General features: G+C 37.6%; 1 protein-coding gene across 50 annotated transcripts in view; it reads right to left on the bottom strand.

Annotated features, from left to right (window-relative positions):
- MEF2C (myocyte enhancer factor 2C) overlaps nt 1-19537 on the bottom strand; it is a 169880-nt gene that overhangs the window by 30512 nt on the left and 119831 nt on the right. For 33 of the 50 annotated variants that reach the window (XM_072736806.1, XM_072736815.1, XM_072736840.1 and 30 more), the window contains 3 exons: nt 12876-13019; nt 3229-3415; nt 563-610 (listed from right to left, as the gene is read on the bottom strand). In XM_072736806.1, the coding sequence (XP_072592907.1) occupies nt 563-610; nt 3229-3415; nt 12876-13019 (379 nt within the window). Of the gene's footprint in view, nt 1-562; nt 611-3228; nt 3416-12678; nt 12817-12875; nt 13020-19537 lie in introns of all 50 variants that reach the window. The other 17 variants (XM_072736813.1, XM_072736826.1, XM_072736847.1 and 14 more) reach the window with 2 other exon arrangements.

Raw genomic sequence — 19537 nt, 5'->3', positions numbered from 1 at the left:
GAAGCAGGCTCCATGCAGGGAGCCTGATGTGGGACTCGATTCTGGGACTCCAGGACCACGTCCTGGGCCAAAGGCAGATGCTCAACCACTGGGCCACCCAGGCGTCCCACTCCCTCCTATCTTAAAATGTATTTTCCTTTAGAAATGTTACAGGAAAAAAAAAAAAAAGAAATGTTATAGGAGTTTGGTACTTCTTTGGGTGGAAAGAGATTCACATTTAACATGAAATGATTAACAGAGAACTTGACTGGCAAATCTTGCTAAAGGTACTTCTGAGTTCAGAGATAGTATCTAGTATTAAATTGGTTTATCAGAGCCCTCAATTCTGATTATGTGGACTAGCTGAGGTTTGATTAAGAAAAATTCTAGTTAATAGTCTTCTTCTAAATTACTATCCATCCACTTCTGCTTCATAAAAATCCTTTAGAAATTCTTGGGGCCATTTTTCTTTCTATGCATCTCACAGATCTCTGTACTTTGTTCAACACTTACTTCCTGCAAATCACCTAGTATAGGAACCCTGAACAACGATCCATGTTGTAATACAGAAGTTTCCACTCACCTGCACTGGTGCCTGCACCGGATGTGAGGTCTCCACCCATCAGACCACCTACGGATTAAAGACAAAGAAAGATCAAAAGGAGAAAAGGCTAAAGGTCCACAAAACAACACATTTTACCTTTAGCAACCATGTATTTTGGCTCTCCCAAGGGTCCTAAATTTGAATATTACCTAAGTTGGATGGCTGACATTTGTTTTATTATGACATGCTGTGCTCAAACATTAAACCTACATTCAATCATTGACATTTTGCAGGATCCTAAGAAAGTTTACATTAAAAAAATCCAGTGTTTAAATGGTCTCTGAATTTTTATTTTTGGATGTTTTATAGAAAGTGGAAGAAAAAGGAATAAGGTTTACTATATGTTGAAATAGCCATACATTTGATATTTAATTCTTTGAGAATATGTTTTATATAATTAATTTTGTAAAATGCTAATTGTCCAGAACTTTGGTCATTTCATGAATCTACCCATAGTGAATGATCTCATTTACTACCTGAATTTTCCTTACTGACATAATAAAAGTAAGTTTCACTGACTACAAATTTAGAAAGATATGCTTATTCACTGCTAACTTAAGAGTATATTAAAATTTGGCAATATTTAAATATGACAGCTGGGATGTTTCCATAAGATTTTTTTTTAAGATTTTATTTATTTATTCATGAGAGACACACAGAGAGAGGCAGAGACATAGGCAGAGGGAGAAGCAGGCTTCCTGCTGGGAGCTTGATATGGGACTTGACCCCAGGACCCCAGGATCACGCCCTGAGCCAAAGGCAGATGCTTGACAACTGAGCTACCCAGGTGCCCCTCAATAAGATATTAATATAAGAATTACTGTTAGTTTTAGCCAAAAGAGTAGAATATCAGCTGGGGTGCTTGGTGGCTCAGTGGTTGAGCAACTGGCTTCAGCTCAGGTCATGATCTCAGGGTCCTGGGATCAAGTCCTGCATCGGGCTGCCCACAGGGAGCCTGCTTCTCCCTCTGCTTAAGTCTCTGCCTCTTTCTACCTCTCATGAATAAATAAATAAATTTTTTTTAAAAGAATAGGATATCAGCTGGACTCTTTTTTAGAGAGGGAGAGGAGGAGGGGCAGAGGGAGAGAGATAGAGAGTCTCAAGCACGCTCCACACCCAACATGGAGCCTGATGTGGGGTTCTACCTCACAACCCTGAGATCATGACCTGAGCTGAAATCAAGAGTCAGATTCTTAACTGACTGAGCCACATAGGTGTCCCTCAGCTGGATTATTTTCTAACTGATACTAAGTGATAGTCTATAATTATTAGTTAGTTCTGGTTTTGGAATTTGAAGAAAATGTTCATTATATTTTAAGAAACATTTATTATTTCCAATCAAATAATATTTTGGAAATAAAGTATGGAATTTAAAAAATAAACGAGCATGAATTTATCAAACAGGAAATTCAACTGCCTTTGAATATTATCTGAAAGAAATAACATATGGTTATTGAAAATTCTTATGAAAAATTTTAATCATATTCAAAAGTAGAGAGCATGGCATAATGAAGTCCTTTATATACATCTCTCAGACTCAAGATTTATCAAGATTTTATTATTTGGCTGATTCTGATTATATTTTCTATATAAAGTTTTTGCACTAAACAGTAATACATGTTTAGTTTTAATTAAAGGCAGATAATGAAGTATTCTCAAGGAAAAAATTCTGTGAATAAATTGCATTTAATACAATTATGTGTGCCTAAGACTTATTAAAAATTTCATATGGAGCACTTTTTAAAAATAAAATGTAATATGTAATGGTTTGCTATATATGGTTTAGAAATACTATTATTTTTGGTGCTTCTTTTGCAAATATAAAGGAATTATTTGGTTATATTCAATATACATTTACTTAGTTCTGATTTTTAAGCTAGCATATCAGGAGGACTTTCTTCCCTTTAAGATTCTTTAAATCCAGTGGGGAAATAGACACATATTCAATATAGCACCCATCACATTGTATTTTGCTTGATCTGAGTATGAAGAATAAGTGACTTTTCCTGAGCAATAATTTCTTTTCTCTGGGACACTGAATTGAACAACAGTTGGGATTTCTTAGAGATGTTGAGACAAATTTGTGGCAGGTATATATGTTCTTATGATGTGCTCTTAATTTCATTTCTAAGTTTTGTTTTTATTCTATACTTCATAAGTTACACTATTTTATCATAGTTCTTTTCTGCTTTAAGTCCTTTGTGGTATAAGTTTCTGTATAAATAAATGAAACTTGACCAAAATAATAAATAATTACATGGCACAAATGCTATCAGAGGACACAGGGGAAGATTTCACAGAAGAGGTGATATCTGGCTAAGAGGAAGAGGGAAAATAGCATTTTAGGTGGGAGAAGACCAGAAGGAAAAGAATGGAAACAGGATATTTGACTTTCTGTTTGAGAAAGTATGCGGTTAAAATATAGCCACCTGAGAGATTGGTGATAGTCTGAACAGATAAATAGCAGATTATGAAAGATTTCAAAAGACAGGCTAACGAGGTGGAAGACCTAAGGGTATTAAGCAATGAAGGAACATAACAAATGGAAAACTGGAGAAGTCTACATGTTAGTGATAAAATATACTTTCTGCCAAGAGTGGCTCCTTTCAATGATTTGTTAACACTGAATCCATATGAAGACATACCTGTGTTACCTGCACTTGGAGGTCGATGTGTTACACCAGGAGACATACTATTTCTCTGCAGAGAAGGGTGGGCCAGTGGCAAAAGGTTGGGGTTTCCCAGTGAGCTGACGGGGTTGCTGTATACCAAACTGTTGTGGCTGGACACTGGGATGGAGACTGGCATCTCAAAATTGGGAGGTGGAACAGCCTGTAGAGCAGAAAAAAAATATATAGGTAAAAGGAAAGAAGAGAAACAGAAGCCCTCAAGTCATACAGCCTTTACCTTTCCAAGAAAAAATTCAAATTCCAAGCTTCTTGGTGTCTAGAAGACCATTAAGAGCTCTCAAGATGTTCAGATCATAAATTGATTTCTTTAATGTGCTTAGAACTCTTTCTTTGCAACTATTAGAAAACGTTTCACTTTTGTTTAAAACAAAGCCCCATTTCATTAGACTCCATTGTCTTTGAATTCCATTCTGTTAAGTAATAATTGTTCATTTGTGATGTCTGAATCTGGTGCCAGAAATGACTGCAAGATCAAAGGTACATGATTGTGATGACTTCACAGAGAAACGGGAGGATTAAAATGCAAACCAGAGTCTTCGGTTTAATTGCTTATTGAAGCATATTTATGCAGAAGTTTAATGATATAAAATCATCTCCAGGCATGTGAATAGCACATATACTTTAATTATTATTTTTAAAAGTCTGTCTTTTGAGAGTAACTCTAAAGATAACAGACATTTTAAGATACAGAATTCAACAGAGCATGTATCATTCAATAATTCATTTTATAAAATGATAGTTCAGAATATGTTACACTTCACATTTTGGGATGCGTGGACATTGGCAAATGGCAAGACTTCTATCTCAAGTGAAAAGCTGGCAGATACTTAGTGAAATGAAGTTGTGTGGATATCAAATTAGAGTAATCAGGCCCCAATTATTGATATTTTGGTATTATTATTAGCAATTTAAGCAAAATCATGCTTATTTCTCTGCTTGCACTAACTGGATAATCATACTTATAATTCCTTTTTAACATAATAAATGAAAATACTGCTTGAATATATTGTAAGAGGACTCATGGTGTCAGAGCATACAGCATTATTACTATAAATTGGATACATGTTTGTGTGTATGTATGTTATCTGATAGATCTATTAGAGATAGGGGTTACACAGAACATTCTCTTAGGATTCTCAGATAAGCCACTGTGTAAGTTTAAATGCCTATTTGCATGTGACTCAAAGGTTTTTATTTTTATTTATATTTTTATCATTTTTTTCAGTACTCTTAATATCAACTTTCCTTTCCTGGTTGATTGGCTGGCCTGCATCATATGTCATGTTCTGCAAAAGCTCTTTATCCTGATGGTGATTTCAATATGACTCCCTATTTATGCTTATGCTCTCTTATTCTTTATTTTTCCTATTCTCTTTTTCTTCCATGACCTGGACGTGTTGATATTGACAGAAGCAAATGTTTCATAACTCTTTTACATGTCTTTGATTCCTCACTGTTTTATAGGGAAATAAAAAATGTTGAAGTGCTTTATTAAAACAGTCTTTCTATAGTAAGGCTTTATTTGTTAAGCAGAATAACAAAAAATAATTTGGGGTAAACATCATTATATAATGAAATAGAAATGTTGGATAAGACTTCAAAGAATGAATATAACCCCAAATTTCCAGAGCCTTTTAAACAACAAAAAATATGAGTGCATGCTGTAAAATAAAATGTCTGTCAAATGAATGAAATATTGCATTCCTGTAGTAAAAGGCCAAAGAGAATTATTTAGAATATCTAAGAAAACAAAGTAAGTAACTGTTGTAGATCTTCTCTATTTGCCCCTCCAGATCTACTGTCCACCCTCTTCATTGCTCTGGGCCCAGGAGGCTGAGTCTCCAGACTGCATCCACTTGGCTCCTCTTGCTCTCAGGCTTCAGCTGGGCCAGTGGTAGCACCCACAGAAGTATAGAGAGTAGGAGAGAAATCAGGGTGTTTTCCTGCTGTAGCGTCCTCCCTGCTGAGTCACAGGTTGGCAGAGGCTGCATTCTGTGAAGGTCATGCCTCTTTTTGGGTCCTGTCTTCTACAGACTTAGATCTTGCTGTGCTCTGGTATCTTCCATCTTCTGCCCCTTTAGTCCTAGCTATGGCAACAACTTTCAGGCTGCAAGCCCTAATGTACTTCACTATTCCTTTGGGTTTTATCGAACTCTACCTATCTACAAACAGTCCTTTTACTAAACTTTCTTCAATTCCCACCAGAGCTATAAAAGTGATTCTCCAGGTCTAGAATAGTGGTACTCTACAGGGGTGGACCCCCTCCCTAGAGAGTACTTTGGAAATCTGTGGAACAACTTTGGGGTGTCACAATAATTGGGGTGAATGGCTGGTATTTTCTGGGTAAGCAGGCAGGTATGTTGTATACCCTGTCAATATGGGACAGTTCAACACAAAAAAGAATCACCTCATACCCTATTCAACTTTCAAAAGTCCCCACAGGACATTCATGTGTGTGGAAAAGCCCATTTACAATGATGTGAGTCAGAACTAATTTTGTTCTACAAACACAAGGTATTTTTTTTACACCGAAACATGGATTTTGTTATATATTGAAATTTCCAGAAATGCACTTATTGTGTGCATTGAAGGAATATTTTACTTTCTTATGTAAGGAACTTACAATAAATTGTCATCAATGGCAATTCTGCATTTGTAATTTGGGTTGTAAATATAGCACACTTGTTTTCTCTCAACTCATTCCATTAAAGTTTTCCCTACCCCCTCACTGAAAAGCCTCTTGTCATTGTCATTATTAACCTTCAGGTTGCTAAATCCAATGAAAACTCCTCAGTCTTCAACTTGAACACAGCTGGTCACTCCTTCCCTCTCAAAACTCTGGACTTTCCCTCCTACCTCAATGGCTGCTCCTTCTCAGCTTTTGTTGGTGGTTCTTTCTCCTTGATATCTGAATTTAAGAGTAGCAAAGTCCTTTATCAGCAGCTTAGATCTCTCTCCTGATTCAGCCTTGCATATCCAACAACCACCTCAATATTTCTACTTGAATGCCCAACAGACATCAAAACCAACTCCAATCTAGCTCCACTCATACCTTTCTTCACCTCCAGCTGATGACAGCTCAGTGCTTTCAGTGGCATAGAATGAAATCCTTGAGAGTCTCCCTTGAAGACTTCAGTTTCTCCCACACCTGACATCCAGTCTACCCAGAAATCCTATTGGCTTAACTTCCAAAAATATCCACTCTCCAAACACCTCTCATTCTAATGGCTATACTCTGGCTCCAGCACCATCACCTCTTGCCTTGATCACCGAAGTCACCTCCTAAGAGTTACCTGCTTCTATCCTTGCCCTTCTTTTTTAAATTTTTTTTTTAATTTTTTATTTATTTATGATAGTCACAGAGAGAGAGAGAGAGGCAGAGACACAGGCGGAGGGAGAAGCAGGCTCCATGCACCGGGAGCCCGACGTGGGATTCGATCCCGGGTCTCCAGGATCGCGCCCTGGGCCAAAGGCAGGCGCCAAACCACTGCGCCACCCAGGGATCCCCTTGCCCTTCTTTTATTATTAATCTAGCAATCAAATCGATCTTTTAAAAGCACACATCAGATGATGACACTCCTCTTTTCCAAACCCTGTGAGAATCACCCACCTTTCTCAGAGTGAAGCTCAACTTCTTCCAGTGTTCCATAAGGCCTCATAAATTCCAGGCTTCATCATCTGATCTCCTGTTGTCCTCTTCCTCACTCCCTCATTCTTGCCTCATTTCTATGGCTAACTCTATCACTTCCTTCAATTTTCTGCTCAAGGAAGCCCACCCTGACTAACTTATTTAATTGTGCAGCTTGCCCTACCTCCCCAACCATCTCCTGATCACTTGTAACATCGCTTATGATGTTGGTCAAATAATGTCCCCTTTCATCAAGCTGCTAGAGCTCTTTTTGCTGTAAGGGAATGCAGCACTTAGTCTAGTTTTTATTATATGAATTGAATATTTTTCATCAAAGGAGAATTTTTAGGAAGACACTGTACTAATATGAAAGTACAAGCTTACAATTTACTGTACATTATTTACTGAGAAGGCACCATACAATTCACACACATTATGTGATCCGACCCTTTCAACATCCCTTCACTATAGATATAATCCTTTCCTTTTAAAATCAGTGAGATTAAGTGGTCCAAGGTCATCTAACTAGTAGGTGACTGAGCCTGTTGCTTTTTCCATTAAATCACTGTGTAACACACAGTTTAAGTTTTTGGAGAGAAATAAAATACTGCAGTCCGAAATCATACTGTGAAGTGAGTATGGGCTTCATGTTAACAGCTTATTATTTGTGAACCATGAAAATAATGAACTAAAAGGGTTCTCAGGACATGTGGTTGAGCATCCATGTTAGAATGAGCTCTGTGCTCACTAAATGCCAAGGTGTGACTGAGGTCTCAGGAAAAAATAAACCTTAAAGACTCCTCTCTTCCATATTTACTCAGGTTTGGTATTTTAAAGCTATCTTTTAGCTACAAATGTTTTAACTTATATTCACTATTACTGCGTATAAATGCTTAACTATGACTGGGTATGTAAGGATCTGCTATAAAACTACTTCTCCCCTGCATATTCTTTTTTTTTTTTTAATTTTTATTTATTTATTTATTTTTTATTTTTTTTATTATTTATGATAGTCACAGAGAGATAGAGAGAGAGGCAGAGACACAGGCAGAGGGAGAAGCAGGCTCCATGCACCGGGAGCCCGACGTGGGATTCGATCCCGGGTCTCCAGGATCGCGCCCTGGGCCAAAGACAGGCGCCAAACCGCTGCGCCACCCAGGGATCCCTCCCCTGCATATTCTACAGTGTTGATTGTGTCTCGGTAGACAGCAAAGCCCATTTCCTCTGACTACATGCACATCCAAAATAAGAATTATCAATCATTATTTCATAAAATCTGAACCACCCTAATAACCAATTCAGTGAAAAATCCCTCTACTCCTCTCTTACTCTGACGGTCATTCCAAAGAATTATTCAGTTTCCAGCGTTCTGAACTGCAAACAATTTGGTAAATACAAAATTCTCTTGCGAAAGAGCAAAATTCTCAGCCAAAGAGCAATCAGATATAGCTCTGCTATCAAAGCATATTTCCCCCCCCCAAAAAATCACAATTTATATAATAGGCTAACATCTTTTGCATTCTGCCTTTTGCTTGGTTCCTTTATGTGTATTAGGAACTGGCTAAATAGTTTTAAAGTTGAATTGTAAGCTTAAAAATGATCACACTGAGGAGATATCTGAGATTCAGAAAGAACAACAGCTTTTATATCAGAAATCTCAGTTACAGTCCAGTTGTGTAATAAATTGCCATTGAACCAGGCAAGTTATTTAACCTCCCTTGACCTGATCTGAGACATGAAGTGTTTGCAAACATAAAGAGACTAACCAGCTCTGAACATTTTACGGAATGCAAAGGCTACAAAAATGTATAAATGTTTACAGGAATTTGGCATTACGTGTTTTCTTCTTGATTTTTCAAAATTAGGGAACTTAAGAAGCATCTTTAAAAATTTTTTTTTGTCTAAAAACAGGAAGCCAGAAAGCAGTTAGGAACTCCCAACTTGCATATATCTCAGGACCAGGCTCCAAATTTGAGAACACTCAAGACAGGTAGGAAGAGGGAATTTTAGGTGATTAAATAAAATGCTGTAAAAAGGACTACTATGTAATTCGCAGAGCCCAGGGCAAAATGAAAATGTGGGGCCCCTTTAAAAAATTATGAAGAAATTCAAGATGGTGATGGTAAAGCATCCGAGAGCAGGGCCCTGCGTAATTGTATAGGTCGCATGCCCACGATGCCAGCCCTGCTTTAAGATACACAGGTATTAGAGCTAAAAAGCTTTTAGTGTCCATCCCTGAACAAACTGATCATGGTTACTGAAGTGAGTCATCGTGGTCAGAAAGGTATCTGAACTTTTACCCAAAACCCACTATTTTCCCAAGCTTACCACAAGGAAAAGTCCAATAAAAAGTTAAATAAAATATTTTTAATAAAATATTTTTAGTTAATAGGCCTTCTTTTATTTAATGTGAATGACTGAACTGAGTCCCCGTTTTGGGCCACTAATGATACTCCCTTACCTTTCAATCAACCACTACCAGGCTGCTGAGAACCAGCAGAGAAAAGAAATCACCCAACACCAATTGCTGATTTCCAAAGTCTCTCAAGGCTGCCTGACAACTCTGGTCTGTACTCTCCCTTTCTCATCCCAGATTTCTCACAATGTCTACACCTTTATCATTCTTGGTTCTCTTTCCAGCACCTACACCCTCATCTCAATATCTATAGAAGCTAAGTTTAATATAAAACACAGCAATCACTAGGTGGTCACATATCAACTTCACTCTACCCATCTACCTACCACCTTAACTAGGTCATGGGTATACCTACAACTCTGTCCTGTTCAGACCCCATCCTCCTTCCCTTCCTTGAGTAGCTCACTATTGTAGCTCCATTGCACCAATTCCTTTGATCTTTTTCTTCCTTCAGGCATTCCTCCTCTGCAGATAAATAATCTCCAGAGCTTTTCCTTTGAACTCTTTCCTTGATCCTAGTTATAGCAGTATTTCTCTCTCTTCACAGTCTGTTATTTGAAGAAAACACATACTATTTCCACTTCCCCCCCTTCCTGTTCACTCTCATCCAATCTCGCAACCACGTCTCCTTCCTTCAGCCCATTTCCTAATTCCTGGTTCCTCAAATGGAACTGTTTTTTTTCTTGCTGTGATGCCCAGCATGAACCGTGGCAAACCCCACATGAGGAAATGCTGGTCAACAAGATTCCAAATCTTCCATGAATTATTTCATGTAATTGAGGAATATGGGCATAAATTATATTGTAACAGGTGATTGCAATATTAGATTTTCTATTTTAAAAGGGAAACTCTTCAAACTGGGTCTTTGAAATAGAAAAACAGTCTTGTAATGTTTTTAAAGAGGTGGAGACACTCTCTACATACAAAGGGCAGAGTGTCCTTGCCCTGCTGTAAATGTTTTAGCAGCTGTGGAAACTTTCAACAAAATTTACTTCCAGCAACTGAAAGCGATGTGCGAAAACTGGGCTTTTCATCATCGAGACTGAAGCACTTACTAAAGAGATGAAGACTCAGAGGCACAGCTAGGAGCTGTGTAGTCCTTCTCACAGCCCAGCCTATAAACTCTCATGTGGTTTTCATCCCCCGCCACACACCACTGCACCTCTTAAGAAATCATGTATCCTGATTTTGAACTCTTTACAGGACAGGATGAAATACTGTGAGGGAGTCCAGGTATGCATCACACCTCCTTCTCCTAAAGCATGGGAAAAACGATCCAGTGTGCAAATATGGGCATTCTCCCAGAGTCTTGGGGGGCTAAAACTTCACACACATTTAGGATCACGGCCAAGGAGAGTGATCCGCAGTAGTACATATCCTGCCCTTTCTTAGCTGTGCAGGAGATTCCTCCCATCTGAGACACCTACAATCTTATATTCATAAACCTTTATGCCCAGCAGCTCTAAACCAGTGTATTGTACAGCAAGTGAAACTCAGCCCATAAGAACTAAAAACTGGCCCAAAGGAGGGATTTCTTTCCTTCTGGGCAAGATAAAATCTCAATGGGCATTTTATCATTTAAGAATTCTGAGTAGAGGGACGCCTGGGTGGCTCAGCGGTTGAGCGTCTGCCTTAGGCCCAGGGCGTGATCCTGGAGTCCTGGGATCAAGTCCCACAAGGGGCTCCCTGCATGGAGCCTGCTCCTCCCTTGCCTATGTCTCTCTCTCTCTCTCTGTGTCTCTTATGAATACATAAAATCTTAAAAAAAAAGAATTCTGAGTATAATAATATGCATTGCATCTCATAGGAAATATTTTATTTTTGATAAAGTGCCCACTGTGGTAGTACTTGGTTTTATGAAACCTGTTAAGAGGGCAGTCCCGGTGGCGCAGCGGTTTAGCGCCGCCTGCAGCCCAGGGCGTGATCCTGGAGACCCTGGATCGAGTCCCATGTCAGGCTCTCTGCAAGGAGCCTGCTTCTCCCTCTGCCTGTGTCTCTGCCTCTCTCTCTCTCTGCATCTCTATGAATAAATAAATAAAATCTTAAAAAAAACCTGTTAAGAATTTAAGTCACTTAGTTTTCTTTCATGATACAGTGTATTAATAATTCCGATTCAACAAAAGCTCTACTGCTGACATTATTTCATTTAACAAAGGAAGCAGACATATTTAGGAGGATGGAAAGTTTAATATTCATACATTTTATAAATAAGTTTTAAAGTGCACAATTTAACTCAACACAGGTTGGTTATGCAGTTACTATATGTAAAGCATTAATTTATCCTGTGAGCGCAGCTGTGGACTCAGCCTAGAACACTCGTCCCCAAATATCTGTATTTGTAATTACTGAGGCATATTTTCACTGCAGAGTCTCTCCCAATCCTCAGGTTGAGAGTGTTTTGCTAACTTATGAAAAATGTTCTTTTTTGAGGAAGTAATTAATTACCTCCTGAAGAGCTGGTACACAATGAGGGTTTAAGACACTAACATTAGTTATTCAGAAAATGCGTGAACCTCTGAGTTGCATCACTTGATGTCACAAAATTAACATCACTTGACTGATGACAAAATATAATAAAAGGTATGTACTTTTCCCCTCTCTATGTGGGCAAACAAAATAATACATGCAGAGTTATTTCTCTTAAATAACTGGCAAGGCATATGATTGATTGTTAGACATCTTTTGACTTGGTTAAGACAAAATTTAGCCAAATGTTAAAGCATGGAAAATGTTGGTGTAGGCAAAGCGTATATTCTGGTAAAGCCTTAAAATCACCCCAGCACACAAACATGTTGAAATCTTACCATTAGGTTTTCATGCAGTCTGTTTCCCTGCAGCGAGCATTAGCTTTAACCCTTCAGTGCTGTTGTTGAATGCCATGTTTAGGGAGAAGGGGCTGAAGCTTTATTCAGAACTAAGCTTCTCTTTGGGTGATGATGGGCAGTTTACACCAGAGAACTGCAGTTCAACACGTGTATTTGGTCTCAGTACGGATTCATGTATATTTTATAGTAAGACCTCAAACTTGTTCAGAAGGAGACTCCAGTGTTTTACCAGTGCATTGTGACTCGTGTGAACTGTGTGTTTAAAAGATTGTGTAAATTCAGGGTGTGTTGCATAGATCTTTCTCTTCCGCCTGTATATCTTCTACCTCTGAATGAACTTCTTGATGGCAACTCTTAGATTACATAATTTCAGCATCCCTTGGGGTTTGCTTTCTAAATGCACTGCCCGTGGGATGAGATGGCTATTTTATCGGTTTGACTTTCCAGTGCTTCTTAGAGAAAGTCATCACTGAAAGGGTTAAGGTATGTTACTGCAGCAGTTATCAGCAGACCAGCCATCTACCTTTGGTACTTACAGGAATTTTATGACTCTTGATCATATTATCAAATTCTTCATTAATTTTTTTGTATTTTTCTTCAGTGCGTGGGGTGAGTGCATAAGAGGAGTCGGGATCGGGGCTTTCACAGCCTTTGTTTTCTTTCTTGTTCAAGGCCTGCCAGGTTCAGAGAAATATCAAGAGTAAAAAAAATGAAGGGTGTTCCGAGTACTTACACACAATCTTTGCCTGCTGATCATTAGATCAATATCTTCGTTAATTTTCCTGTACTTGTCCTCAGACTCAGGGCTGTGACCTACTGAATCGTCTGCATCGGGATCTGGGCTGTCACAGCCATTAAGGCCCTTCTTTCTCAACGTCTGAAATACATAATTTGGAAAGTTCAAACCTAGACAGAGGCTGTAAGAGACATTCAGGGAGTATTACAGAAGTTCAAGCTGTCCAGTATTTCAGGTTGTTATTACATATGCTTTTTTACATTAGGGTAAAGAAATCACAGAGAGAACCCATGCGTGACTTCAATAGTGTATTCATTACTAGTTACCAAAAAATAAAAGGGCAATATTCCCTTCACAGCTACATTCAGTCAATTAACAAAGATGGTACCAGGGCTGAAATTTCACGGTAGGGAATTCATACATGACAGACACTTAGAGAAGAATACAAGTAAGGTGGCAAATTGCAACACTATCTTCCCACAGAAAAATTAGCAGTCAGGGCATTACACAATGATTTCAGAATTTGTGATCATGTCAAAAGCAGAAATGTTGGAAAGAGATCTCTAGTTAGAGTTTAACATAATGGATGGTGCTCATGGCATCCTGCCATCCCTTGGGATGTGCACATGACAGCAAAAGGCCATAAGAGAACCCCGCTAATATTCTCACAAACCACCCAGGAAGATTGTCCAGACGCTGCGATCATAAGGAGAACTGCCTTTGTCTAGTCTGGTTAGAAGTCTTTATTTGTGAAAAATCGGTACTGAGATTGAGAATACTGAGAAATTATCTGCCTAATAAACACAGGCTGAACGAAAAGCCAAGGTGGCTGAGTTTAACTTTCCATAAGCTGAGCAAGGAAGCCAGGGAACACTGAAAAGAGGTAACTAAGTCAATAATGACCAAACTTAGCAAAAGTTCCTACTGGTTCCAGCTGAGTAGGATCACCCTGAGACTGTCTCCTGACACATGAAAGTGAGAAGTCAGTGCCTTATCCTCAACCTCCTGTCTCCTGAATGTAGGTCTATCTGGTCTAGTCCCAGCTGTCACAGAAGGATAAATACGATTGAAGCACTAAAACAGAAAAAGTATGAGTCAGGAGTCCTGAGTTTTACTTTTCTTCTTTTTTTTCTTCCTTTTAACTGACAGTTGTCAAGTTAATTGTACACCATCTGATTTATAGAGATAAAGTTGTGTTTTTAGAGATCATAAAACTTCTGATTAATCACACAGCTTGCCATGTCAATTATTAATAGACTAGCAACAGTTCAGAATTTTCCTGGTACTACCAACATCATTTATAAAGAGCTGGGTACCTAAGTGTCTCTCATTAATGGAAAGTTCAGCAGAGCTCATCTTTATTAAAGACAGAATTCACATACAAATAAAGCAAAATCTGCGACATCAAGCTAAGGAATTCAAAGCTGAGATAACACTCCATCTTTAATTCATGCAATTGGGGAAAATAAATAAAACAACATGAGTTAAAAAGGGGGTGTCAGTCTTAACAATTTAAACTCCTTGGCTCTTATCAATGTGTAACAAATGTAACATTTAAAATTAGTTTCTGAGGCACTGAAGATTTTCACTTAAAATCAAACTAAGAGAGCTACCATTTCTGATACATCTATGATACACTGCAGCTCTGTAAATATTTATTAATGTTATAGTGGTATAATATAACAAATAAACATATGGTTACAGCTTATTATGTGGTATAATGTTTGAATATTAAAATGAATATTTTGACACAAGATGATAATATATACATTTACAATCTTGGGGAATTTATAATTGGTGGGGCCACCTGTCCCCCTACTATGGATCTACGCCATCATTTTTACCCAGAATAAGTACTCTTGGGGAGGGTTCTTAAAATAATACTACAAAGAATGTTACAATACATTACAATAATACTTTTATTTACTAACTTAATTTCCTGTTTTAGGCTGTTTTGTTAGCATTATCTCAACCACAATAATATTCTTCCGGGTGATAACTGTTTGCTGCATTATGATCTGTTTCTGCTTTGATCTCCACATATCCTTGAGTTTTTGAGAATAATTTGAGTGTCTTGCATCATAATCCACATATTTTTCATAAAAATTCACTTATGGAGAAAGGTGTCAGATGAAGAAAATATTATCTGATGATTTTCAAAATTTACCTGCCTATTTTTCTGCAAGGCACAATGGGAATATTCTTACATAAACCCTTAATTTAAAATCTTATATTATCATTAATTTATAGTCTTATTTAGACAGTAGGTTTTTCAATGTGCACCCAACTCTCTTAGCCATTAAATCATATTGTAAAAATTATAGTTGTTTTGATGTGCAGATTTTTGACAACAGAACGCAAGGGCTAGGAGAGGCCTATCAACTGTCATTACAATCCATCTGGCACATACATGTGTGCTAAATATTCTTATGAAGCTTTCGAGGGTAGATACTGTGTTTGGTTTATAAAAATTCAAACATCAATTACAGTTTATTGAAAGATCTCCACAAATGTTAACTCATTATCTCTCACACGTCTTCCATGAAGATTTTAGGGAAACATTATGCCAGGTCTCAAATCAGCATGGCCAGGCATGAAGGTCCACACCTCTAGCCTCCTGTCAGCGGAGGGGTGGGGGTGGGTGTACTTTCCCTGTCCAGGCTTTCCCACACTTGTAAAGTGAGGGATTCAGAATAGATCTCACTCACTCACATGCAAAGACAGCAGTTAGAGTTAACATTGAAATAAATTATGGTAGAGAAATTAAAAAACTGGGCTGTAGGAAAACTTGAAATATGACAATATGGCTAAAATATTGATATTTCTAGATGTCAGATTTTAGAGTGGGAATGTTTATTAGTCAATAAAGCAATGATTAGTTTTTGGGTTAAAAAATCATTAGACCAAGAGCTCATTTTGTACCTAAAGAATTATATAAACTGTTAAGCAAACAAAGCAAGTGGCATGAAGTCATAAAGGAAACAGAAGTGAAGGGGGCGGGAAACGGTGGCTCATTTTCTCCTTATAAATTCTTCTTGTATCTGACTACATTACCTCTCAATGCACAGCACTAGTATCTAAGTAATGAAGTATCTCTAATGTTGAAGGGTATATTATAGTCTTACTTCAAGTTGAATTGTATTATTTAAAAAGGGGGGCATTTTGAGATACATAAATACAAAACTCAAGGGCAAATTAATAGTGAGTTCCAAATTCCCATAATCACATAACTAGAACATTGAAAAAATTGTTCAAATATATTATCCTCCACTGAGAGCGTGTAGAACACATTTCTGCCAAGAACAGATGATTACGGTAGAATTATAAGGCTCTGAAGATGGATGTGATGGCATAAACTTAAATACTATCATGTGAATGTGGAACTATAAGAGTAGTCTTATCTTTATTATATTAAAAATCTACAGCTGTTTAAGGATGACAAAGGAAATACTGTTAGATTCAGCTAAGTCTGTCTTTATCGTAGCAATAAATAGTCGGTATAAACTAAAGGGACTGCTAACTGGATAAATAATCATTATTCCTTCAGGTGTTTTTCTAGAAAAATCAGAATCTCTGCCTCTGGCCTTTGAAAGCTTCTCTGATCTTCTACAAATGTTATTGGTCAGGTAATGTAGGCACTTAAATCATTATTCTTTTACAGGGGCTAGAAGTCCTGGCTGCATATATTTTAAGTGTCTTGCAGCTGACTGTGTTGTGAAAAGATTTATTCAGTATGTCAAGATAAGGCAAGAGATCTACTAAAACCAGCTTCTCCTGCTACGTATCTAAAGAGACTCTTCCCTCAGAGAACTCGGTAAATCTTGAGTGAGTCTGTATACTGAATTCAACTTTCCATGTGAGAGTGACACTTCTGGGGTAGATCAATTGACTGCAGAGGCTTCTGGGATGTCTTCACAAGGCAGCGATTGTCATGCAGTGAGCTGAGAACAGCCGTTTCTTAGAGAAGTAATTAGATTGACAGAAGGTGACATACTCCAAACAATAAATGGGGAAAGGAGTCCAGACAGGTAAGCCAAAAACCACGTGGAATCTCCCCTCCCAGACATGTGGACATATGGACTCTGCATTATTACATTTGTTCATCAGGAAAACTTGAAATACATATAAACTGACGATGATAGGTGACAGGTGCTTCAAAAATTCTAATGAAATAGATGTAGGGAACAGATTCTATTTCGTTACTGAAAGGAATATAAATGAAAAGAATGCCACATGGAGCTCTCATTTCTCGTCTTAGGCATTATGTTATCAACTACAAAATCCCTTCTGTATACAATGGTTAAAACTAGCTTCCCTTTCTTAATTATTTCTTGTTAGTAAAAAAGAAATAACCAAATTATTATCGGCCTTTTTCAATTAAATGAAGCTATATGGTTTATATTGTTGCTATTTACAGAAAATTGAGCTTCTTTTAGAGGGTCGCCATCACCGATTAAACCTTCCAACCATTCAACTTCTTTCCATCTTGGCAATCTTAGCCCTCAAGAATATCTATTTTCATCGTCTTTCTTTTCCTGTAGCTATGCACTGCACAGCAGCAATTTCAAATCTTTTTGCAAAACCCCCCAAAATACCCATTAATTTTTCTTAAAATCCAAATAATCAACCTTTCTTGCACAGCTAGCATTACCCTTCCTTCAGAGGGTTGATGTGTCAAGCACACATGCAGGAATTATCTCTATTAGTTGCATGAATGTCATGTTCACATAAAAGCCAAGGAAAAAAGGCATCAACTTAAAAAAAGGTAGTTTCCTTTTCTTTAATATTAAATCATTTTTTTGTACTTGTCTTTCACAGCTTTATGAAAATAAGTGTCTGCTCTTAACAAGCTGAATAATCTTTAAAGAGCAGTAAATCCACATAGGAAAAGGAGATGCAGTTGAAATGGATACTGCCTGTAAGCGAAGTTTCTGAGAATATTTCATAAACATCCCCCCATAGCTGCTACCACACTGCTGCTTTGTCCCTCCAGCCCTGGGGAGTGGCCGCCCTAAGGAATGACTTCTTTCACTTAAAATATTGTCAGCAAACAATTACTGAAAACCTATTCTACGCAGATACTGTTTGGTGCATTTATGCTTTAGAAAAGCAGGCAATACAAATTTAAATGACTAACCTCTGAACTGGCCTAAAATATCTTATGTGGTGTTTTTGGTGTGTGATTTCTAGCACAGATTACTTAGGCTGGGGGAAGATTAGGTGCCAAGAAATCTCTCCATAGGTTTTAATTACCCAAACTGTAAGCATTGTCTGCACTATCTTTCCCGTTCCATAGTTCTTTGTTCTTAATATAGAAATGAAAAGACACATTAAAATACTGCAAATTTACTACAATCGGTAGATAGACTTTAATTAGACAAGCAAATCATATCTAGTACAGACTATAAAAAACTAAACTTTATCCCAAATTATTCATTTGTGGTGAAAATTTTAATAAAAAATTGAAAATATAAACCTTAACACTGTATTTCCTCCAGGTTATTAGTGCTTATTCTAACCAGATATTAACTCCTACTGAGGAAAAGGCTGGGAAGAGCTGGAGATTTTCACTGTTTCATTTTATTCCCTTTTTCAAAAGATAATCTTAATATTGGACTTGAAACATTTTTTGCCAAACAATTTTCCATCTTTAAATAATGGAAGTAAAAGACGCTAATTAAAGATTTGAAGGTTTTTTAATGTATAGAACATAAAGAAACACCCACCCATACCTTTTAGTGGCCATGAATTTCATATAAACATTCAGATGCTGATAGTTCCTATAATTACTGGTACTCTAAATCCTGGACTAGACCACCAAGGATCATCTGGCTCTTCTTCATGTCTTCCAGGGGTGGGGATTATGGTGCGTAAGTAATTGGCCTTTCATACCTCATGTTCTTGCTCAAGCTGGGCTTCTGAAATGAGCCCACTAGTTCCCTGGATTTGGAGGGTCTTTCTTCAAGGCAGAGCTTACACATCACCTCCACTTTGTAGACTTCTCTGATAACCAGGGCTTAATTAGTTTCTCCCTCATTTAGGTACTCATTTATTGTATACATTTTTCTATTGGAGCCTTTATCACACATTATTACTTATGTTTTGTCTCTCTTGGTAGTTTATGAGGCAATTCATCAAGCACTTTCCTTTATTCGCTTTTGGAGTTTCAATATAGAACAGAGCCTGACACACTTGTAGGTGCTCAAAAAATGGACTTGCTGAATACACAGAAGGCACATCTTCACTTTAATGTTAGCGTATGCAGAGGTTTCAAGACTGGATTAAAGCTGTCTGGCTGGCTGGAGGCAGAAATGATAGTGGGATTCAGATCTCTTGATATATATATATTTACTAAGTGCTACTATGAATCAGGTGTTGTCCTCTGAATGCAAAGATGCATTCCCAGAGATATGATGAAGAACAACTGTGTTTTTCTTTCCATGAGTGAACTGGAGGCCAGGGATCGTTTACTAGCCATTTTGTATCAGCAGGACTTAGCACAGGGCCTGGCACATGGTAGAAGCCTAATAAATGTCTGCAGCATTAATGAGAGATGGAATGGATGGATGAACACAACAGGAAAGAATGCTTAGATGTCAGAGGTTGAGAGCATAGTCTCTCTGTAGTATTTCTGCAACTACAATTTTTCACCATTTTAT

Source organism: Vulpes vulpes, chromosome 14 (assembly GCF_048418805.1).
Source record: "Vulpes vulpes isolate BD-2025 chromosome 14, VulVul3, whole genome shotgun sequence".
Lineage (NCBI taxonomy): Eukaryota > Metazoa > Chordata > Mammalia > Carnivora > Canidae > Vulpes > Vulpes vulpes.
This window is presented reverse-complemented; position numbering and strand designations above follow the sequence as displayed.